The sequence below is a fragment of the Giraffa tippelskirchi genome, chromosome 3 (genome assembly GCF_054371585.1).
Source record: "Giraffa tippelskirchi isolate mGirTip1 chromosome 3, T2T-mGirTip1v1.2.pri, whole genome shotgun sequence".
NCBI lineage: Eukaryota > Metazoa > Chordata > Mammalia > Artiodactyla > Giraffidae > Giraffa > Giraffa tippelskirchi.
Window position 1 is genome coordinate 19,759,376 of NC_137277.1, and position 23,772 is coordinate 19,783,147.

General features: G+C 52.4%; 1 protein-coding gene and 1 pseudogene across 2 annotated transcripts; both read right to left on the reverse strand.

The window, feature by feature from the left end:
• Positions 1-3,356: 3,356 nt before the first annotated feature.
• On the reverse strand, positions 3,357-10,367 carry LOC145541308 (primary amine oxidase, liver isozyme). The gene is made up of 4 exons (XM_081577451.1): positions 5,658-10,367; positions 5,163-5,448; positions 4,635-4,764; positions 3,357-3,918 (listed from the first exon to the last, which is right to left on the reverse strand). Exons 1-4 carry the CDS (start codon positions 7,405-7,407, stop codon positions 3,643-3,645), a joined length of 2,442 nt encoding a protein of 813 aa, XP_081433577.1. The 5' UTR covers positions 7,408-10,367; the 3' UTR covers positions 3,357-3,642.
• Positions 10,368-15,054: 4,687 nt separating this feature from the next.
• Positions 15,055-22,238, reverse strand: LOC145541310 (primary amine oxidase, lung isozyme-like; annotated as a pseudogene). The gene is made up of 4 exons (XR_014078926.1): positions 17,344-22,238; positions 16,848-17,133; positions 16,356-16,485; positions 15,055-15,611 (listed from the first exon to the last, which is right to left on the reverse strand). The product of XR_014078926.1 is annotated as a primary amine oxidase, lung isozyme-like (transcript).
• Positions 22,239-23,772: the final 1,534 nt, after the last annotated feature.

The following is a 23,772-nucleotide window of genomic DNA, read 5'->3' on the forward strand; positions in this document are numbered from 1 at the left end:
CGCTAAAACTCCTGACTCTTCAGGCTCTTGAATCAGAATGCAGCATGCAAGATAGACAGACAGGACCTGGGTGCTCGATGCCTCTTTCAGTCTCTGCAGGTTCCTGGCTCTAGGTGGTCCTTCTGGACGATGGGATGATGGGTAAATTCAAGACAAGCAGCCAAGGAGAGAAGGTTGGCAGGGAGTGGAGGCTGGGTGCGGGCAATGGTCAAACCAGGCTCGGGAGGTGGGGCTGAGGTAGGAACCTGGACATTAAGTGGTCCACGTCAGCCTCTGTCTTCCTGTTCCAAATCAAACACTCAGGTTCAAAGTTGGGGCAAAAAGTGGAGGAGGGCTGGGTTTGGGAGACACAGCTGGAGGGAGGAGAGGAAGATGTGATGGGGGCAGAAAGGGACTGTCCTTGGGCTTGCTCTCCTCATGCAGACGCAGCCTTTCTCCTGACTACCTGGCTGCAAGCAAAATGCACCTGAGCATAACCCTCCAGTAGGATTTTCTCCTTCCTTCCTCTAGTCTGGGAAGCCCTCATCACTGCCTTCTGCTCACCCCATCAACCAGAATCCTACAGGCACCGAGAGGAGCCTGCAGAGTCATGCTGAGAACACAAAGCACCAGGGAGGAGCTGGGGAACTGAAGGGCGGGGCCAGGTCAACATCTTGGAGGCCCTGAGCTCCCTGAGTCACTGGAGGGAAACATTTGCGGGGTGGAGTCAGTAACAAACTGGAGGGAGTTGGGAGTTGCAGTATAAGAAAGACCCTCTCCCTATCCCATGAGCAGGACTGGTGGATCATCACAAGTCAGTGTGCCTGGAAACCTGGCTGTGAACTTCCACCCTGGACCAAGTTATAAATGCATCCAGCCATCACGGGCCCTCTCTCCTGACTGAGATCTTTCTCCTTGTTCTTCAAAACCTAGCTTCTCTCCAGCTCACGGACTCATCTCCATCCACTGCTGACCCGGAAGTGAACCTGGGCTTGGAGCAGGACAGAAAGCAGCAGAAGCTTCTGTGCTGTGTGTGCTCCCTGGATGTGACTCCCTCAGGTCAGAAGCTGAGCAGCATCTGAAATTGGTTTCCTGTCCGCTTCCGAGCCCTGCCTGGGCTTCCAGCAGGTGGAAGTCACCCCTCCCCATGGCTTCTCATTCCCCCTCCTTGAAGAGAGACAGACAGGGAGAGTGAGTCATAGACAGTCAAAGAGAGACTGACTGAGCTTTAACATTTTCCTTGTACATGTACAGACAAGAGGAGGCAAAGGGATCACCAGAGGCCACATCCATTTTTCTTGGTTCAAACACTTGAGAAAATTGAGTCCCCAAGCCCACGTCTCAATTCACTTTAGCTTTCCCTACCCTACCCCTTCCTAAAACACAAGTTAGTTTAAAGAACAGAGCCAAATCTTGTTGGGGCCATTTATTATTTGAATAATGATAAATGAATATTAACACAGCCATATGGTTCAAAAATCAAAATTTTCAAAAGGGTTTATACTACTAAGTCGCCTCCCATCTGAGTCCCCACCTCTTGGTTCCTCTCCACAGCGGCAACCAGTGTTACCCATGTCTTCTGAATACGCATTTCTAAGATACGAAAATATGTATTTATGTGATCCTTCCCTATAAAACACAAGTGGAGGTGTCCTATACACTCTTCTGTGCTTTCTCTTGTTCACTGGATTGTGACTCCCTATAAAGAGATATAATTACTTTCACAGCTGCATAGTATTGCTTTTTTTCAGAGAAGGCAATGGCACCCCACTCCAGTACTCTTGCCTGGAGACTCCCATGGACGGAGGATGCTGGTGGGCTGCAGTCCATGGGGTCGCGAAGAGTCGGACATGACTGAGTGACTTCACTTTCACTTTTCCCTTTCATGCACTGGAGAAGGAAATGGCAACCCACTCCAGTGTTCTTGCCTGGAGAATCCCAGGGACAGCGGAGCCTGGTGGGCTGCCGTCTATGGGGTCGTGCAGAGTCGGACACGACTGAAGTGACATAGCAGCAGCAGTAGCAGTATTGCTTTTTAAGAGTGTATCAGAATTTATTTAATCAGTCTTCTAGGGACAAGAGTTCTACTGCTTCCCATCTGTGGTTATTTGCAAAGGTAGCCCAAATCCAGTCTGCCACCATAGGAACAGCCTGTCCATAGGAACAGCCTGTGTGGAGGCTCCACCCCCAGAAACCCTGGCTTATTTGCATACTTACATATGATCGAACAGAACCTGGCCCCGTGGTACAAGTGCCTGGTCTTCCTGTTTTGCCTGCCCCACCTCCCCTGTTGGCTTCTGCTGAGTACCGAGGGCACTGGTTAAACACACACCTGGCACAAAATGACCACTCTTCATTAGCACCACACCCACAAAGCTATCTAAAGTGCTAACGTGAGCTGCTGCTATTCCCATGACCATCCTCTACCAGAGGATGCAAGGTCCAAGGCAGATCTATACACATGGGCAGAAAGAACTGCGACGAGACACCCTGTCCCAGGACTGAGGGAAGGGGAAGCTCCCAAACATAGGGAGACAGATGGGGACTGTCTTCTCAAACTAGATGCCCCTTCCATCTTGAGACTTCCACAGGTCTGGAGCCAGGAGAGGAGACACAGTTGAGAAATGAGAACTGGGGAACATCTGCTCAAGGCAGAAAGGGAAATCCAAGAAAATAAGAACAGGTAAGAACAGGAGATCTGGTTCAGTCTCGTGGGGTCCCTGGGTCCTGGTACACACAAGGTTTTGTTTGAGCCCTCCAAATGTCTCTGGCGGGTATGGGGTTTGATTCTAAACATGATTTCACCCCTCCTGCCATCTCATTGGAAGGACTGATGCTGAAGCTGAAACCCCACTATTTAGTCACTTGAAGCGAAGAACTGACTCATTGGAAAAGACCATGATGCTGGGAAAGATTGAAGGCAGGAGGAGAAGGGGACGACAGAAGATGAGATGGTTGGATGGCATCACTGACTCGATGGACATGAGTTTGAGCAAGCTCCAGGAGTTGGTGATGGGCAGGAAAGCCTGGTGTGCTGCAGTCCATGGGGTCTCAAGGAGTCGCACATGACTGAGCGACTGAACTGAACTGAACTGAAGAACAGGAGGGGGTTAGGCAAGAAGGAAGAGAGAGAGAAAGAGGACTAGAATGAGAGGAAACATGGGCCAAAGAGCTCCTTCCAGCTGGACTCCTGGATTCACCTGGCAGGAACCCTGCCCAGGGCGCCTAGGCGGCCATCCCCATAGAAGGCCCCCATCCTCCCCTCCCAAGTGAGGACTGGGGAGTCTCAGGAGAGATCTGGCATGGCCTAAAAAGAGTTGAGGAACCCAGAAGGCAAAATAAACAAACAAACAAACAAACAAACAAAATTACCAAAGTTAAGTCTTCTGGAAAGGTTTAATCATCACTCTAGACTACCAGTTGGCCATTCCTCTTCTCTCTGCGATAGGAATGCAGCAGGTCTGGAGTCAACAGAGTTGAGAAGCCCATGGGTCAGGCAGCACAGGCTACAGATACTCCCAGCAGGGATGAGGAGGCAAGGGCAGAAGATGGGAGAGGGAGGAACCTGGGGTGGGAGCTGGGAGAAACTCAGTGCCCAGCCCCTCCCCTCTCCACACTCCCTTGTCTTTGGGTCCTAGACACATTCCTCACCCCAAAGACCAACTAGTACTCAGGGAAGCCCCCATGGGAGAAGGCAGGGAGGTTGGGGGCACAGGCAGCAGCCTGGGACAGGCAAGCCAGGGAGTTGACCTCACAGGACCCAGCATCCTGGTCTTCCCGGAAATAGATGGAGTCAGCGGAATCCATGGAGGGCTCCTGGTCAAAGAAGTTGTAGGGTCGCAGGAAGAAGCCAACACCATTCCCCACTGTCACCGTGTTGGGAATGTCCTCTGCATGTGGGATGTGCAGGAAACCTGCTGTCACCCAGGCCACCAAGTCCTAGTGGGGTAGAAAGAGGGTCATGAGGCCTGGCGCTGCTAAGGACACCTGCCTCCCCCAGGATTCACTTTGGGAGCCCAGCTTCAAACAAGAGAGTTTTAAGTCTTTAATGTTTTTCCTACTAGCCTAGAAATCAAAGCATAAAGAACCGATTTCACATTGGGAGCAATACCAGAACCCCTTGCCAGCCTACAGTCTCCATCTCTGACTTCCCCTATCACATCGCCATCAGTCTATGCATCTGAGGGGAATAATGCAACCTACAGTTTACTACAGTACCTCCCCCGACTCTGGGGGTATTCCCAAACTGTAACTGAGAGAAGGAGAATGGAAGAGGGAAGATCAGGCATTGAGAGGCAGAAAAGGCTGACACTTAGAAATTAATCTTTAGTGTGAAGCCAAAAACAGGGATGTTGATATAAGCGATGTTATCTTCTGTGGTCACTTGAGCCTTCCTGAATCCTGCAGCCCTTAAAGAACTCAGGCCACAGAGCTGAGACTGAGACTGAGAGGGCTGCCGCCTCTTGAGGGTCTGCAGATGAACTCCCAGCTTAGGAAATTTCCCTCCACAGGTAATGAGCAGATTCCCAAAAGCACAGAAACACAAGTCAGCGCAGCCCTTCAGGTGATCACAGGATTTCAGCCCCCCACCAAGGGAAGGTGGGGCTGGTCTCTGTGTCCCCCCACCCCTCCCTCTTCTTCCACAGTCAGCTGACCTTTCCAGCAATGGTCTCATTGTTGATGAAGTCAGCAAAGGCCACAGTGGGAGTCCAGGGGTCATTCTGATTGAAGATGCTGGAGCTGCTGGGCTCTGTCTCCTTCCTCTGGGTCACGGCCAGCTGGTACCTAGAGATGCTCTGGTCAGGGGTCCATGGTCACTGTCCCTGTCCTGCTGCCTGATCATCATGGAAGGGAGCTGAGCCCATGGATCTCAGGTTTCCCCTCTCATCTACAGTCACTCGATGTCACCCTAGAAGTTGTCAGTAGCTCAACATCTTTCCATGACTACCTGTTGATCCCTTGCAACTTCACAGCACGACCCAACCAAAACAGAAAATACTTTTCCCACCTGGGCACTAGCATTCCCAGGGGGCTGTGTATCCACTGTTGGCCTTTTGATATCCAAGAAATAAGTTTTGTGCTCTTAGCTCACCTGGTATAGAATTGAACTGGATTTCCAATTGCCCCTCCCAACATGCTCTTCTCATCTCATCCACCCTCCTCCAACAAAACACACCACCCACCTCCCCCAGCTGATGGCTCTCTCCATGGAGCTGTTCTGAGGCAGCGGCCCCCCAGAAAAGCTGACCGTCTGGATGCGGTAGCCCCGAGGGTGCCCCCACTTGTTGTTCTGCTTGCTGGCCAGGTACAGGTATCGAGGGCAGGCCCCTCCCACGGGGAAGGCGGCCTGCTCCTCCGTCTCCAGCTGCTTCCGGGTCACCTGCAGCCTCTGTATCTGGTGCTTGGGGCTCCAGGGTACCGCCGTGGGGACAAAAGCCATGTCCTCAGCCCAGACCCAGTTTTCCAGTCCTGGGGGAGGGGAAGGGGGAGGAGAGGAGGGAGGCCTGGTCAGGCAGCTGCCCTGCCCCCTCTGGACTCTGCCTGCTCCTGGCTTCAGAGTGGGGGCCAAAGAGAAGACCAGACTGAGTGTGTCCCTTGTTTCCTCCCCTCTCACCCGAGATGTCCCCAATCTTTCAGCCCCCTCTACTGGAATCGTTGCCTCCCCTAGGGTGTCTTACCTCCCACATCCAGATCCACCTTGTAGTGAGCACTGTGAGTGTGGACGGTGCCCAACGTGTGTTCCCCAACCTGGTTTCCATATCTTTGGGCAGCACCAAAAAGGAACGCTGAGTAGATGTAGCCCGTGGCATGGAATTTGACTTCTATGGCCCCATTGGGGTAGAAGACCATATCCCACACATAGTCATAGTTGAGCATCGTGGACACAGACCTGAAGACCAGCACTGTCTCCGCAACGCCCCCAAAATAGTGGGAAAGAAAATCTGAGTGGTGTCGCCGCAGGGGCAGGCCCTTGTTCTCCTCAAACACACAAAAGGCGTCTCGTAGTGTCTTGGGGCCTTGGGACTCCACAACGAAGTGCCAGTCCATGTAGGTGGCCAGATAGGGGCAGTCTACCCCACGAATCAGGGGTGTGGCAAAGTAACCCATACCAAAGCCACCATCCATATAGCGAGTGAGCATTGCTGCTGGGGTATTCCCACCATAGACAGCACCAGCCTCTTGCAAGCTAATCTCATAAGCCAGCCGTTCACCTTGGAATCGAACGTCAAAGATCCTAGGACCACTGAAAGCTCCGAGGCCAAAGGAGAAAGTCCACAATGAGGAGGCCACTTGATTGCCCTGGACACTGAAGCGAGGGCCCTGAGGATGGAACTGCAGAGGGGGAGCCGGACCCGGGGGCACCTGGGACTTCAGGGACCAGGATCCACCTGTGCCATTGTCTGGGATCACCACCACATTCACCTGGCCAGCCTCAAACTGCTCCTCCAGCTGGGCCAGACTCTCATAGTAGCGGCCTTGAAAGAACACCTTCTGGACGGTCCACTGGGCAGGGTCCAGAGCCTTGTGGTCTACCAGCAGCTCCAATCCCACGGGATGCAGGTAAGGCCCACCCTTTGTGATATTATAGTAGATGCCAAACCAGGTGGACCTATCACCTGATTGTAATCCACGAGGAGCTGAGTTCATGGTCAACAGTTTATGTCCTCCTTGTTTGTAGGAGCAGCAGTGGTGGAGGACACCAGCAGCCTGGGGCAGCTCTCTGTCAAAGATCATCTGGTCTATGTCCAGGTACTCTCGGAGAGGCACAGGGCGTCGGTAATACGGCAGGGGGCCCCCATGACGCTGCACGGTCACATCCCGCATGTAGGAGGGCCGGGGCAGCGGCCCCACCACCAGCTCAGTCACATTGGGCTGGGGTTGTCTGCCAAAGAAGACAATAGCCAGTGCCTCCCGGGCAGGTGGGGGGCTCCCCCTGTCCAGGTGGGCCAGGGCTGCAGCCTTGGGGGGCAGCTGCAGCTCTATTGAGAAGACACAGTTGTCTGAGGGTCGGGCCTGGGCTGCATCCACCAGGTCTGGCCCCAGCTGCTGGGTTAGGAAGCTCATCACAGCTGTCAGTTCTTCTCGGCTCAGGTCTGCAAACAGCTGGCTCTGGTCAGGATGTGTCCAGGGCTGGACACTGGGGGATCCAGAGGGGCAGCGGGGAGGCAGGCTGGGATGACATTGCTTCCCAACTCCCTCCTCACTCCCAGCACCACCTTCCTCCTTGCCCATCACCAGAAGAGTCCACAAGGACAGAAAAATGAAGATCAACATCGCTAAAACTCCTGACTCTTGAGGCTCTTGAATCAGAATGCAGCATGTGAGATAGACACACGGGCAGACAGAACGGGGTGCACGATGCCTCCTTAGTGTCTGGAGGTTCCTGGCTCTGGGTGGTGCTTCTGGGCAATGGCATGATGGGTACATTCAAGGCAAGCAGCCAAGGGCAGAGAGTTGGCAGGGAATGGAGGGTGGGGTGGGGGTAGTGGCTAACTCAGTTCAGGAAATGGGGCTGAGGTAGGAATCTGCATTTTAAGTGGCCCATGTCAGCCTCTGTCTTCTTGTTCCAAATCAAACATTCAGGTTCAAGGTTGGGGCAACAAAGACTGGGAGGGCTGGGTTTGTGAGACACAGCTGGAGGGAGGAGAGGAAGATGTGACGGGGGCAGAAAGGGACTGTCCTTGGGCTCTTCCTTCCTGCTCCAGGCCCAAACTTTCTCCTGGCTACCTGGCTGTAAGCAAAACGCATCTGAGCACAACCCTCCAGCAGGATTTTCTCCTTCCTTCCTCTAGTCTGGGAAGCCCTCATCACTGTCTTCTGCTCCCCCATCAACCAGAATCCTACAGGCACCCACAGGAGCCTGCAGAGTCATGCTGAGAACACAAAGCACCTGTAGGGAGCTGGGGAACTGAAGGGCTGAGCCAGGTCAACATCTTGGAGGACGTGAGCTCCCTAAGTCACTGGAGGGGAGCACGCGGTGGGGGGAGGAGTCATAGTGTAAGAAAGACCCCCTCCTTACCCCATGAGCAGGAGTGATGGACCATCACAGGTCACGGTGCCTGGAACCCTGGCTGTGAACTTAACCTAGCTGTCCACAACCCTCATCCCCAGGAAACTCTTTTCCAGAATACTGCAGAGGCAGAGAGCAAAGCTACCTCCATTCTCTGGCAGGTGATGTGGAGGAGACATCACCTTCTGTGCAGCCAGGTCCTGACAGGACCAGAAGAAGCTGAGGGTTCCAGAGATGGGTCATGCCTCCCTGGTGACCTGGGGGAGAATCTTTTCCAACCTGCACATGTCCAAGACCACTTCCCCCGAAAGGCACCTTAGATGACCTTGCAGTTCGCCTGGAGGAGAATGGACAGTACATTCCAGCCAAAAGGATCAGAAGGCACAAAGGTATAGAACTTGAAACAGCCTAGGCATGGGCAGGAAATGGCCAAAGGCAGCGTATTGGGTGTGAGGTGGAGACAGGAGTCAGTGGGACAGCAGAAGAGATCAGGTCAGGAAGGCTTGTGCAGTGTGTGGGTCTTAAGCAAAGTAGGCATTGCAGAAAGACAGAAATCTGGGAACATGTGAAACCAGGGAAATCAACCCCAGAAAGTTCAGGTTTTCCAGATACCAGCTGCTTCTGCAACCAGCTCTATTTTGATATGGAAATTCCACATACGAGTCATTTGGTTATCAACCTTGGTCCTCGGACTCTTACATCAGTAGAATTGATAACAGGTCTGAGAAGTAAATCAAATGAGAGTTAACTGGTCCTCAAGCTGCAGCAGGAAGGAGCAAGAACAAAACACAGGTTCCCTTGCTTGCCCTCTGTGGACTGGTTCCTTCAATGGAGTAAGAGTGGGGGCAGATCCGTGGAGCGGGCCCCAGGGCTGGCTTAGGTGGTCTGCCCAACAGCTTGTGGTGCTGGGTGCAGGGATCATGCCCAATACACTGCTTTTGCTTTTGGCAACTCAGAAGTGGCAGTACACTTGTGCTCTTTCTGTATCTTATGGTTCATGATTGCCCCAACTGCTGGCCCATGCCGGTAGTTTTAATGCCTTACAGTTTCCCTGTATTCTGTTGCTTGAGGAGACATTTGTCCACATGCCAGTGCAAGCACCCCAGTCAAGGGTCTTCAGCCCCAGTCTCTGAAATTGAAACGGTTCATGCGGACTTTGTAATAAGAGGAGCAGAATCTAAGGTCACGCCCAGCCCTGGCCACAAGGCCAGCCTTTCCAGGCCGAGAACTTCATTCTGGATCCTTTTGTAAGTGATGGCCTTTTCTCCTGGGTAAGAACACATCATCAGGAGGATCCATAATGCTTTACCTGTGCTCGGTAAAACTAATCCCAACCAGTGTGACCAAGCACAGGTCAAGAACAGCCACTCTGCTGGAGTATCCCCAGGTTTCCTAGGGAAGGTGGGTAATGATCAGGGAGTGGGAGGGAGAGATTTTGCCTGACCGGGTGGAGGAACTGATACAAAAGAAGGTGCCCCCCTGTCCACCTTCTCTGACTGTCCTGCTAACACATCGCTTCCTCTGATGTCCTTTCATCATAGGCTTCACAATCATGGTGTCAGCCATCCTAAAACAAAAAAGGAGTCCCTTTTGGAGAATTACTTAGGCGACAGGACCACACGTCCTGCTCCCCCCACTAGGTCTTATTTCCCTTTGGACAAAAGTTGGCCCCAGCCTCTCTGACTATGCTCGAGGTGAGCTGATTCCTGGGAGCTAGAGCCCATGTCCAGCCCCCAGATCTGGGCCCCAGGAGGCGGTGCCTGAGCTGAGCTTCTGCTCTGAGGTCCGGTTTAGCAGCGGAAGGACACGCAGGTCACTGCACTCAGATCTGCAATCTGGGGACACGGCTCTGACTGTGGTTCCGAGCAGGGCTTGGATGTGGGACAGACAGAGTCCATGACACCGGACAGGAGGCAAAGGGCCAGACTGAGGCCAGTGACCTGGAGGACAAGAGGAAGGGAGGGTCTGAGCAATGTGGTGGGTGGAGTTGACAGGACTCGGTGTCTGATTGGTTGGGTGGGTGGGTGAGAAAGAGCACAGTGCCTTAGGCGACACAAAGACACAGTTTCCATTCGGTGACTTGGTAATATAGGGCCTTTTCTTTTTTTGGTCCCACAGTGCAAGTTGCAGGATTCTAGTTCTGCTATGATGGATGGACCCCGTGACCGCTGCAGTGGAAGTTCTATTTAGTTCAGTTCAGTCGCTCAGTTGTGTCCGACTCTTTGCGACCCCATGAATCGCAGCTCGCCAGGCCTCCCTGTCCATCACCAACTCCTGGAGTTTACCCTAACTCATGTCCATCGCGTCGGTGATGCCATCCAACCATTTCATCCTCTGTAGTCCCCTTCTTCTCCTGTCCCCAATCCTTCCCAGCATCAGGGTCTTTTCCAATGAGTCAGTTCTTTGCATCAGGTGGCCAAAGTATTGGAGTTACAGCTTCAACATCAGTCCTTCCAATGAACACCCAGGACTGATCTCCTTTAGGATGGACTGGCTGGATCTCCTTGAAGTCCAAGGGACTCTAAAGAGTCTTCTCCAACACCACAGTTCAAAAGCATCAATTCTTCAGTGCTCAGCTTTCTTCACAGTCCAACTCTCACATCCATACATGACTACTGGAAAAACCATAGCCTTGACTAGACAGACCTTTGTTGGCAAAGTAATGTCTCTGCTTTTTAATATGCTATCTAGGTTGGTCATAACTTTCCTTCCAAGGAGTAAGCATCTTTTAATTTCATGGCTGCAGTGGAAGGGAGGAGCCCTAACCTCTGGACCGCCGAGGAATTTCCTCTAACGAGTGACTTGAGTGAGTGAGGGGCTTTCCTCATCAGAAGGACCTACAAGAAGAGCAGCAAGGTTAAGGGGGAAACCAATAAGCTTGAGGTTGTGGTACTCCTGGGAAGCCCCAGCGTAGATGCTCAGAAAAAGGACCATTGTCTCTATGCGTTTCCAGGGATGGGCAAACAGCTTCTAGGCTAGAAATTGAGATTTAGGTCGAACAACAAGTAGTAATCATTAAAGATAGGAGAGCCTGCGAGCACCCAAGGAGGATTGTGCAGAGGGGAGAGAGGAGGGCCTGGGCCAAAGGCCAGAAAACGCCCAGGTGTGGGGCTGAGTGGGCTGGTTGGCAGAGCAGAAGGGAAGGAGCTGGCACAGGAGCCTGAGAAGCAGCCGGCATGCCCTCAGAGGGGTCAGAATGTGAGGAGGTCACGACACGTGAGAGTTTTCAGTAGGGACAAGTCAGGGAGGACCGATGCCACCCAGAGTCCAGAAAGTAGCAGCTGGAAGGGCCTGTGGCTTCTGCATCAGCAGAGGGAGGGGAATGGGGTGAGGAGAGACTCAGGGGGAAGGGAAGCTGACCCTGGAAAGGGAGAGCTCTCCTTGGAGGATGGCGCCTGGAAGGAACAGACCCAAGGAAGACACCCCCCAGGAGAGGCAGGGTCCTGCCATCGACTTAGCAAGATGAGTCAAGAGCTAATTAAAAGGGAGAGATTTAAAGTTCAGAGAGAGGAGTGGATAACTGAGAGAGAACCTTCTGGAGGGGGCCAGCAGGGGTGGGTTTCCCTTAAAACAGGTAAGAGTCTGTAGAAATAATGAACCCATTTTCACTGCCAAATCCAGTCAAAGAAATTGTCAGGGAGAGCCAAGAAACCATTTTTTTCCTTAGGGGTTTAATTTTCTCCCATCCCACCATGCTCTGTATAAAGTTTACAAGGATCATCTAAGCAATTATCCCAGCAGCGCACAAAGGACCAAGGGAACTATATTTGGGTGGGACTTTACTTTAATCAGCAACTGACTTTCCCAAGTGTTAAGTGTTCATTAAATATAGTGATGCTCTGGGACTTCCCTGGTGGTCCAGTGGTTCACAAGCTGGGCTTCCACTGCAGGAGGGGCAAAGGAAACTCTCACCCTGGCCCTCCCTTGCTTAGAATCCTTCCATGGCTCCCCATTTCCCTTAGGGTAACGATGGATTGCAAGCACCTGCCTTCGCTGCCCCTGCTTGTCCCTCCAGGCTCTGCTCTCAGCCCACACACCTGTCAGTGAACTTGGGTACTTGGATGGTGTTACCTTGTCACTTCCTGGCCTTTGAACATGTTGTTCTTTCTTCCTGGAAACTTGTCACTACTCACTTTCTTCTTCTATGGCCAGCTCTATCCATCAGCTTAGACATCATGTCCCTCAGGAAGCCTTCTCCAGGCCCTAAGTCCAGGTTAGGAACTCCTGCTTTGTCCTCCTCCCACCTCCCCTGGAAAAGTCCCTGATGTAATTGACTCTTGACTTGCCCTGTCACCCCTGGGGGCTACATTGTGACTTACTCCACAATGTACCCTGGTGCCTCCCAAGGTGCCTGGCACACAGGAGGCACTGGGGAAGTCTTTGTTGAATGCATGTGGGAATCCGACTCCTGCACTCGCAGAGGGAGCCCTGTCTAGAGGCTGCAGAAGGAGAGCCAAGGCAGGAGGGCACAGCTTCTGCTGCTCACAGGGTTTGCCTGTGTCTCCATTCCTGGAATCCCAGTTATGCCCCTCCTGTAAGGACATCTTGGGTGTCCCCTAGTTCGGTTCCTCAAGGGCAATGGGCCCATGTCCAAAAGATTATGGACTTGGGGACAGGAGTTCTTTCAGAACCTGACATCCTGGGTTACTCCTCCCTCCTTTGGCTTGACCATGAGTCTGAGGCTAACAATCCAGCCAGCATCAAGGTTTTAAGGAGACAGTGGGTGGGGTGGTGGGGCTGGAGATCCACCTCGCAGGCCTCCCGACCTCAGCTAGGCTGATAAGCTCACGATCTACATGCCCATTGAGGGCTGGGCCAGGGGTGTCATCCCCAGACCAGCTGTAGAGAGACACAACCACAGTCCCTTTTCCACATCAAAGCTGTGAGAGAGCATCCACACACACTCACACGCACACTCACCACTTGTAAACACTCACTGCCTTGGTCTGGACATGGTTTCAAGGCAATGACTTGCAAGTTATTCTGCCCGGGGAGGGGAGGGGTTGACACCACATTCCTTTATTCCGAAAGAGAAAATTCCTTTATTCCTTTGCTTCCAGCACTGACTCTCATGCAACTGACCATAAAAAGGAGCCAGAAGGAGGTGGAGACAACAGCATAAGCATCTTATGGAGAAGTTCAATGACTCAGGTCAGAGAAAGAAAAGGCATCAAGTCAGAATCAAGCCACGGCGGCCACAACACCCATTTTTCTCCTCTGTCTCAGTCTTTAACCGCTCCTTTTCCGCAGCTTCTGTCCTCTGCCACTCTGGCTTCCACCTTGGGTCGTGTTATACATTCATGCACCCGCCACATCTCTCCTGACTGAGGTCTTTCTCCCTGTTCTTTGCAACCTAGCCTCTCTCCAGCTCATGGACTCATCTCCATCCACTGCTGACCCGGAATTGAACCTGGGCTTGGAGCAGGACAGAAAGCAGCAGAAGCTTCTGTGCTGTGTGTGCTCCCTGGATGTGACTCCCTCGGTCAGAAGCTGAGCAGCATCTGAAATCGGTTTCCTGTCCACCTCCGAGCCCTGCCTGGGCTTCCAGCAGGTGGAAGTCACCCCTCCCCATGGCTTCTCATTCCCCCTCCTTGAAGAGAGACAGACAGGGAGAGTGAGCCATAGACAGTCAAAGAGAGATTGACTGAGCTTTAAAGTTTTCCTTGGAGATGTACAGACAAGAGGAGGCAAAGGGGTCACCAGAGACCGCAACTATTTCTTTGGGTCTCAATTGTTTGAGAAAATTGAGTCCCTGGGCTTGTCTCTCAACACAGTTTATCCTCCCCCATTCTACCCTATCCGAAAAGACAACTTATTAATAGTTTAAAGGATGAAGTCAAGTCTTGAGTGGGACCACTTGTTATTTGAATAATAATAATAGAATAGGTAATACAGTCATATGGCTCAAAATTTTTAAATGGGTTTGTACTACTAAGTTCCCCCTCCTGAGTCCTTCCACCTGGATGCCCTCCAGAGGCAACCAGTGTCACCCATGTCTTCTGAATATGCATCTATAAGATAAGAAAATATGTATTTATATGATCTTTCCTTTAGAACACAAAAGGTGGTGCTCTATACACACTTCTGTACCGTGCCTTGCTCTTTTTTTTTTGCCATACTCTTTAGAAGAACAATTTCTAGAAAGAAATATGATTGGTATTATAGTTACGTAATATTGCTTTGTAAGACTGTATTAGAATTTATTTAATGAATTTTCTGGGAAAGACAATTCTATTATTTCCAATCTCTGGTTATTTGTAGAGAGACCCTGGATCCAGACCTATTCCATCCACATCTCCAGAGGGACAGCCTGTGGGGGAGGCTCCACCCCCAGAGGCCCTGGCTCCTTTGCATGGTCACACGTGATTGGACAACCCCTGGCCCCATGACAAGTCTTCTTGCCTCTCTCCCTAGGTGCCCACCCAACCTCCCCTACTGGCTACTGCAGTATGCAGAGGCCACAGGTCACACAGAGACCTGGCACAAAATGACCACTCCTCATTACCACTGCACCCACAAAGCCACCTCAAGTGCTAACCAGAGCTGCTGCTGTCTCCATGACCACCCTCTGCAAGAGGATGCAAGACAGGCCATACAAACACATTGTCCCAGGACTGGGGAAGGGGCAGCCTCCAGACACTGGAGACAGAAGGGGCTCTCCTTTCAAGCTAGATGTCCCTTGCATTTTCAGACTTCCACAGGCCTGGAGTCAGGAGAGGAAACCAGAGTTGAAAAATGAGAGGTGAGGAACATCCGTTCAGGGCCAGGAGGGAAAAACCAAGATATAAGAATAGGTAAGAACAGGAGAACACAAGGCAAGCAGGAAGAGAAGAAGGAGGACCAGGATGAGAGGAAACGTGGGCCAAAGAGCCCCTTCCAACTGGACTCTTGGATTCATAGTCCTGGCAGGAATCCTGTCGGTGGCCATCCCCTTAGAGAGCCCCCATCCTCCCCTTCCAAGTGAAGACTGGGGAGTCTCAGGAGAGACTTTAGGCATGACCTAAAAAGATTTGACAGCGCAGGAAACCAAAGACAAAAGAAAAACAAAAAACACCAAAACCAGGAGGCGATTGGAAAGGTTTAATAATCATTCCAGACTCCCCACTGGCCATTCCTCTCCTCTCTGCGACAGGAACCCAGCAGGTTGGGGTGCACAGAGCTGAGAAGGCCCTGTCTCAGGTGGCACAGGCTCAGGATGCTCACAGCAGGGAGGGGAAGGCAAGGGAGAGAAAAGACCCTTCAGGGTGAAGAGGAAGAAGAGGGCACAGACTCCGCAGCTCCCAGCCCTTCTTCTCCCCACATTCCCTGGCCCTGGGCACCCAGCCACATTCCCCATCCCAGGGAACACCTAAGGGGAGAAGCCCCCATGGGAGAAGGCAGGGAGGTCAGGGGCACAGGCAGCAACCTGGGGCAGGCAAGCCAGGGAGTTGACCTCACAGGACCCAGCATCCTGGTCTTCCCAGAAGTAGATGGAGTTAGCAGAATTGATGGAGGGGTCCTCATCAAAGAAGTTGTAGGGTCTCAGAATGAAGCCCACACTGTTCCCCACTGTCACCGTGTTGGGAATGTCCTCTGCATGTGGGATGTGCAGGAAACCCGCTGTCACCCATGCCACCAAGTCCTAGTGGGGGAAGAAAGAGGGTCATGAGGCCTGGTGCTGTTAAGGACACCTCTGCCTCCCACAAAATTCACTTTGGGAGCCCACCATCACTCAGGAGGGTTTTAAGATCTAAACGCTTTTTCATAGTAGCCCAGAAGTCAAAGCATAAAGAGTCAACTACATATTAGGAGCAACAAAAGCCTCCAATGTCCCGGCCTGCAGCTGCTATCTCTGACCTTTCCCATCACATCGCCATCAGCCTACCCATCCCAAGAGAAATGATGACAGCCACAGGCTACTTCACCACCTCCCCTGACTCTGTGAGCATTCCCAAACTGTAACTGAGAGGAGGAGAATGGAGGAGGGTAGATCAGGGTGTGGGTGACAGAAAAGGCTGACATTTAGAAATGAATCTTTGGTGGTGAAGACATAAGTGGAGAAGCTTTAGGTATAAGAGATGTGGTCTTCCCTGGTCATTCCAGCCCTTCTGAATCCTGGGGCCCTTAAAGGACTCAGTCCACAGAGCTGAGACTGAGAGCACTGCTGCCTCTTGAGGAAAGGCTGGAGCCTCAGCCAGAGTCTGCAGATGAACTCCCAGCTTAGGAAATTTCCCTCCACAGGTAATGAGCAGGTCCATAAAAGCACAGAAGAACAAGTCAGCTCAGCCCTTCAGGTGATCATAGGTTTTCAGGCCCCCACCCAAGAGAAGGTATGGGTGATCTCTGTGTTCCTCCACCCCTCCCTCTTCTCCTACAGTCAGCTGACCTTTCCAGCAATGGTCTCATTGTTGATGAAGTCAGCAAAGTCCACGGTGGGAGTCCAGGGGTCATTCTGATTGAAGATGCTGGAGCTGCTGGGCTCTGTCTCCTTCCTCTGGGTCACGGCCAGCTGGTACCTAGAGATGCTCTGGTCAGGGGTCCACGGTCACTGTCCCTGTCCTGCTGCCTGATCATCATGGAAGGGAGCTGAGTCCATGGATCTCAGGTTTCCCCTCTCATCTACAGTCACTCAATGTCACCCTAGTGGGTAGCCCAACACCTTTCCATATTTACCTGTATATCCGTTTCGCTTTCACAACATGACCCCACCAAAATTTAAAAGTGGGGCAGTGTGTATCCACTGTGGTCCTCTTGATAACCAGGAAATATGTTTTGAGCTCTTACCTCGCCTCGGGTACAGTTTGAACTGGGTTCCCAGATGCCCCTCCCAACACTCTTCTCATCTCAACCACCCCCACCAACAACCCACCCTACCCACCTGCCCCAGCTGACGGCTCTCTCCATAGAGCTGTTCTGGGGCAGTGGCTCCCCAGGGACGCTGATCATCTGGATGCGGTAGCCCTGAGGGTGCCCCCACTTGTTGTTCTGCTTGCAGGCCAGATACAGGTGGCGAGGGGAGGCCCCTCCCAGGGGGAAGGCGGCCTGCTCCTCTGTCTCCAGCTGCTTCCGGGTCACCTACAGGCTCTGTGTCTGGTGCTCGGGGCTCCAGGGTACCGCGGTGGGGACAAAAACCATGTCCTCAGCCCAGACCCAGTTCTCCAGTCCTGGGGGAGTGGAGTGGGGAGAAGGGAGGAGCGAGAGTTGGTCAGGCAGCTGCCCTGCCCCTCTGGAGTCTGCCTGTGCCTGGCTTCAGAGTGGAAGCCAAAGACAAAGCCAGACTGAGTGTGTCCCTTGCTTCCCATCTCTCACCCAAAGATGTCCCCAATCTTCCAGCCCCCTCTACTGTAATCCTTGCCTCCGCCAAGGTGTCTTACCTCCCACATCCAAATCCACCTTGTAGTGGGCACTGTGAGTGTGGACGGTGCCCAGTGTGTTCTCCCGAACCTGGTTTCCATATCTTCTGGCAGCACCAAAGTGGAACACTGTGTTGATGAAGCCCGTGGCATAGAATTTGACTTTAATGGCCCCATTGGAGTGAAAGATCACATCCCACATATAGTCATAGTTGAACAAGGTCGACACAGATCTGAACACCAGCACTGTCTCCACAACGCCCCAAAAATGTGAGAAAACACATCTGAGTGGTGTCGCCTCAGGGGCAGGCCCTTGTTCTGCTCAAACACACAAAAGGCATCGTGTAGGGTCCTGGGGGCTTGGGACTCCAGAAGGAAATGCCAGTCCACATAAGTGGCCAGATAGGGGCAGTCGACCCCTCGGGTCAGGGGCGTGGCAAACTTGCCCAAACCAAAGCCTCTGTCCATATAGCGGCTCACCATTGCTACTGGGGTATTCCCACCATAGATAACCAGGACCTCTTGCAGGCTGATCTCATAAGCTAGTCGTTCTCCCTGGAATCGAACGTCAAAGATCCTAGGACCACTGAAAGCTCCGAGGCCAAAGGAGAAAGTCCACAATGAGGAGGCCACTCGACTGCCCTGGACATGGAAGCGGGGGCCCTGAGGATGGAACTGCAGAAGAGGAGTTGGACCCGGGGGCACCTGGGACTTCAGGGACCAGGATCCACCTGTGCCATTGTCTGGGATCACCACCACATTCACCTGGCCAGCCTCAAACTGCTCCTCCAGCTGGGCCAGACTCTCATAGTAGCGGCCTTGAAAGAACACCTTCTGGATGGTCCACTGGGCAGGGTCCAGAGCCTTGTGATCTACCAGCAGCTCCAACCCCACAGGGTGCAGGAAGAACCCAGCCCCGGAAATGTTGTAGTAGAGGCCAAACCAGGTGGCCCGGTCCCCTGACTGCAAACCACGGGGGGCTGTGGTCAACATCCCCAGGTTCCTTCCTTCCTGTGTGTAGGAGCAGCAGTGGTGGAGGACACCAGCAGCCTGGGGCAGCTCTCTGTCAAAGATCATCTGGTCTATGTCCAGGTACTCTCGGAGAGGCACAGGGCGTCGGTAATACGGCAGGGGGCCCCCATGACGCTCCACGGTCACATCCCGCATGTAGGAGGGCCGGGGCAGCGGCCCCACCACCAGCTCAGTCACATTGGGCTGGGGTTGTCTGCCAAAGAAGACAATAGCCAGTGCCTCCCGGGCAGGTGGGGGGCTCCCCCTGTCCAGGTGGGCCAGGGCTGCAGCCTTGGGGGGCAGCTGCAGCTCTATTGAGAAGACACAGTTGTCTGAGGGTCGGGCCTGGGCTGCATCCACCAGGTCTGGCCCCAGCTTCTGAGTCAGGAAGCTCATCACAGCCGTCAGCTCTTCTCGGCTCAGGTCTGCGAACAGCTGGCTCTGGTCAGGCGGTGTCCAGGGCTGGGCACTGGGGGTTCCGGAGGGGCAGCGGGGAGGCAGGCTGGGATGACATTTCTTCCCAACTCCTTTCTCACTCCCAGTACTACCTTGCTCCCTGCCCATCACCAGAAGAGTCCACAAAGACAGAAAAATGAAGGTGAACGTCGCTAAACCTCTGGCTGTCTTTAGGCTCTTGATTTGAAATGCAGCATGCATGATGGACAGACCGACAGAACTGGGTGCACAATGCCTCCTTCAGTGTCTGTAGGTTCCTGTGTTTGAGTTGTGCTTCAGGTCAAAGCATTATATGTACACTAAGGACAATCAGCTGAGGAAAGAGGATTGGCAGTGATTGAGGTCTGGGGCGAGGCAGTGATCAGGCCAGGCTCAGAAGATGCAGCTGAGGTTATAACCTGAATTTTAAGTGGCCCATGTCAGCCTCTGTCCTCCTGTTTCAAATCAAACACTCAGCTTCGCTGTTGGGGAACAAAAAGGGGGAGGGATGGGTATGGGAGACACAGCTGGAGGGATGATTTGGTAGAAGTGATGGGCCCTGGGGCTCTTCTTCCACTCTCTCGATGGAACCTTGCTCCTTGCTACATGGCTGCAAGCAAAACTCCCCTGTGCTCAGCCATCCAGCCAGATTCCATCTTCCTTCCTCTAGTCCATGAAGCCCTCTGATGAGGCCTCCCATGCAGCAACCAGAACCCTACTGGCACACATAAGAGCCTGGAGAGTCATGCTGAGAACACCAATCACCTGAGGGGAACAGGGGGGCTGCAGAGCTGAGCCAGGTCAACACCTTGGAGGTCCTGAGCTCCCTGAGTCACTAGAGGGGAGCATGAGGGGAGTGAATCCATTCAGAAGCTGGAGGGGGTGGGAAGTGGCAGTTTATAGAGACCCCCACCCCTTGAGCAGAACTGATGGACCACATCAGATGTCAGGGTGCATAATACCCTGGCTGTGAACTTAACCTAGCTGTCCACAACCTTCATCCCTAGGAAACCCTTTTCCAGAATGCTGCAGACGCAGAGAGCAAAGCCGTCTCCATTGTCAGGCAAGTGATGTGAGGTAGACACCATCTTCTATGCAGCCAGGTCCTGAGGGAACCAGGAGAGACTGAAGGTTCCAGAAATGGGACATGCTTCCCTGGTGAACTGGGGGAAAATCCTTTCCAACCTGGACATGTTCAAGACCACTTTCCCCAGAAGTCACCTTAGATGACCTTGCAGACAGAGTACATTTGCTTGGAGGAGAAGGGACAGTACATCCCAACCAAAAGGATCAGAAGGTGCAAGGGTACAGAACTTGAAGCACCTGGCATGGGCAGGAATGGCCAAGGTCAGCGTATTGGGTGTGAGGTGGAGACAGGAGTCGGTGGGACAGCAGAAGAGATCAGGTCAGGAAGCCTTGAGCAGTGTGTGGATCTTAACAAAGTAGGCATTGCAGAAAGAGAAATCTAGGCACATGTGAAAGCAGGGAAATCAACCTCAGAAAGGTCAGGTTCTCCAGATACCAGCTGCTTCTGCAACCTGCTCTATTTTGATATGGAAATTCCACATTCGGGTCATTTTTTGACCATCCTGGGGCCTCAGACTCTTACATCCATTGAATTGCTAAGAGGCCAGTGGAGTAAATCAAATGAGAGTTAACTGGTACTCAAGCTGCAGCAGAAAGGAGCAAGAACAAAACACGGGTTGCCTTACTTGCTCTCTGTGGCCTCGTTCCTCCAGTAGAGTAAGAGTGGGAGCAGATCTGTGGAGCGGACTGAGGGCTGGCTTAGGTGGTCTGCCCACCCCTTTGGTGGTGCTGTGTGCAGGGGTCATGCCCAGTACCTGCTCCTCTCCTTTCACCTCAGAAGCAGCAATACATTTCTGTCTTTTTTGTATCTCATTGTTCATAACTGCCCTGACTGCCCAGTGCTTGCAGATATTTTTAGTCTGTTACAGTTTCTTTGTATTCTGTTGCTCAAGGAGATATTTGTCCAGGTGCCAAGTACAAGCATTCCAGGACAGGGTCTCAGGCCCTAGCCTGTCTCAGTTTGAAATGATTCATGTGGACTTTGTAATAAAGGGAGGACAGAATCTAAAGTCAAACCCAGCCCTGGCCCCATGGTAAGCCTTTCCAGGCCAGGACCTTCATTCTGGATCCTTTGATAAGTGGTGGTGTTTCCTCCCAGCTCAGAACACATTGTCAAGAGAACACCTAACACTTTTTTTCGTCCTGACCAGTGTTACCAATCACAGATCAAGAATGTCCACTCTGCTGGGGAATCCCCAGATCTCCTAGAGGAGAGAGAGTAATAATCAGGGAGTAGGAGGGAGAGCTTTGGCCTGACCTTGAGGAGGAACTGATATAGAACCAGGTGCCCCCTCTGCTCACCTTCTCTAGAAGTGTCTTGCTGTCACATTGCTTCCTCTGAATTTGTGTCATCCTAGGCTTCGCAATCATCATATCATACACCGTAAACAACTGTTTAAAGGTGTTTCTGTTGGACAGTTACTCACGGAAAAGGAGCTACACATCCTGCTTCCTCCAGTAAGTCTTATTTCCCTTTGGACAAACTTGCCCGCAGCCTGTGTAAATGTGCTGTAGGTAAATCAATCCCTGGGCGCCAGCTGCCACCCCCAGTCCCCAGGCTGGGCCCCAGAACGTGGTGCCTGAGCCTGGCTGCTGTCCCAGAGTCCCCATGAGGCCAGTGGAACCACTCCGGAGGCCCAGGGCACTGTACCCTGATCTTCACTCCAGGGGTACAGCTTTGGCTTCAATGCTGAGAGAGCACCGAGTGTGTGAAAGACAGAAACGAGGACACTGACAGGAGGCAAAGGGTCAGATGAGGCCAGTGACCTCCAGGACAGAGAGGAAATGAGGAATCTGAGCAATGTGGCCGGTGGTGTTGACAGGACTTGGTGTCTGATTGAGTGGGTGCGTGGGAAAGGGTACAGACTCTTTGGTGACATAAGGACACCAAGTTTCCATTGGGTGACTTGGGAGGGTGAGGGGCTTTCTTCGGAAGAAGGACCTACAAGAAGAGCAGCAAGTTTAAGGAGGAATCCGACAAGTTTGAGGTTGAGGTTCCTGTGGGAAGCCCCAGCATAGATGCCCAGAACAAGGGCCACTGGGTCTATAGGTTTCAAGGGCCAGAGAACAGCCTCTAGGCTAGAAATAGAGATTTGTGTCAAACAACAAAAGGTAGACTTTGGCTCAGATGATAAAGAATCTGCCTGCAATGTGGGAGACCTGTGTTCCACCCCTGGGTTGGAAGATTCCCCAGAGAAAGAAATGACCACTCACTCCAGTATTCTTGCCTGGAGAATTCCACGGACAGAGGAGCCTGGCAGGCTACAGTCTATGGGGTGGCAAAGAGTTGGACACGACTGAGCAACTAACGCACAAAGATAGGAAGCCTGAGATCACCCAGGGAGGACTATGCAGAGGGGAGAGAGGAGGAGCAGAGCCAGAGCCCAGAAGATGCCCATGTGTGGGGCTGAGCAGGTTGGTGGGCAGAACAGAGGCAAAGGAGCCGGCATGAGAGGCTGAGAAGCAGCCGGCATGCCCTCTGAGGGGTCAGAATCTGAGGAGGTCACAACAGGTGAGAGTTTTCAGTAGGGACTAGTCAGAGAGGACCAATGCCACCCAGAGGTCCAGAAAATATCAGCTGGAAGGGCCTGTGGCTACTGCCTCAGCAGAAAGAGGGGAGTGGGATAAGGAGGAACTAGAGGTCCGGGGGCGGGGCAGGCAGGGGAAGGGAAGGGAAGCTGACCCAGGAAAAGTAGAGCTGTCCTTGAAGGAAAGCTCTGGGAGGCACAAGCTGAGGGAAGACCCTGTCCTGGAGCGTCAGGGTCCTGGCAGAGACTTAACGAGGTGAGAGTCAAGAGCCAGTCAAGAGGGAGAGATTTAAAGTTCAGGGAGAGGGTTGGATACCTGAGAGAGAACCTTTTGGGAGGAGCTAGAGGGGTGGGTTTCCCCTTAAAGCAAGGAAACAGGCTGTAGAATTAACGAGCCCATTCTCACTGATATGTGCTGTGCTAAGTCGATTCAGTCGAGTCTGACTCTTCGCGACCCTATGGACTGTAGTCCGCCAAGCTCCTCTGTCCATGGGATTCTCCAGGCAAGAATACTGGAGAAGGTAGCTGATTCTCACTGGTAAGTCTCATCAGAGAAGCTGTCAGCAGGACCTCATATACCTTTTTTATTTGGTTACGGGTATCCCCTTTTTCCAAACCCACCAAGCACTGTATAAAGTATACAAGGATTTTCTACACAATTATTAATATCTCATCAACGCACAATTGGGCTGGGATTTTACCTTAATCAGTAACTGAATTTGCCAGGTGGTAAGTGTTCCTAAATATAGCAAACTCTGGGACTTCTCGGATGGTCCAGTGGGTAACATTCCCCTGCTCCCAGTGCAGGGGGCCTTGGTTGAATCCCTGGTTGGGGAACTAGATCCCACGTGCTACAGCTAAGATTGAAGATCCTTCATGCCACAACTAAGACCCAGCACAGCCAAAGGGAGACAGAAAGAAAAATATTAAAAAAAAAATCTGACAACACACTTTAAAAAAAGCTCTCACTGAGCATCCATACACACTCACAGGCACACTCACCACTTGCAAACCCTCACAGCCTTGGTCTGGACATGGGACTCAAGGCAAAGACTTCCAAGCTATTCAACCAGGGTGGGGGAGGGGTGGACATCACCTTTCTTTCTTCCTTTTGCCTCCAGCACTGACTATTGTGTAACTGGCCACAAAAAGGAACCAGGAGGAGGTGGAGACAACAGCAAAAGCCCCGTCGGAGAAGTTCAATGGCTCAGGTCAGAGAAAGAAGTGGCATCAAGTCAGTATCAGAGCCACAGCACCCATTTTTCTCCTCTGTCTTTAGCCTCTCCTTTTCCTCAGTCTCTGTCCTCTGTCACTCTGACTTTCACTTCAGGTCATGTTATAAATTCACCCACCCAGCACTGGCCCTCTCTCCTGACTGAGGTCTTTCTCC

Bases quoted from the DNA above. Each gene is read 5' to 3' on its own strand.
- LOC145541308 (XM_081577451.1), bottom strand. From the start codon at position 7,407: ATGTACCCATCATGCCATTGCCCAGAAGCACCACCCAGAGCCAGGAAC. The intron at 5,449-5,657 runs GTAAGACACCCT...CCCCTCCCCCAG, and splicing joins GGTGGATCTGGATGTGGGAG to GACTGGAAAACTGGGTCTGG. The intron at 4,765-5,162 runs GTGGGTGGTGTG...GAGCATCTCTAG, and splicing joins AGAGCCATCAGCTGGGGGAG to GTACCAGCTGGCCGTGACCC.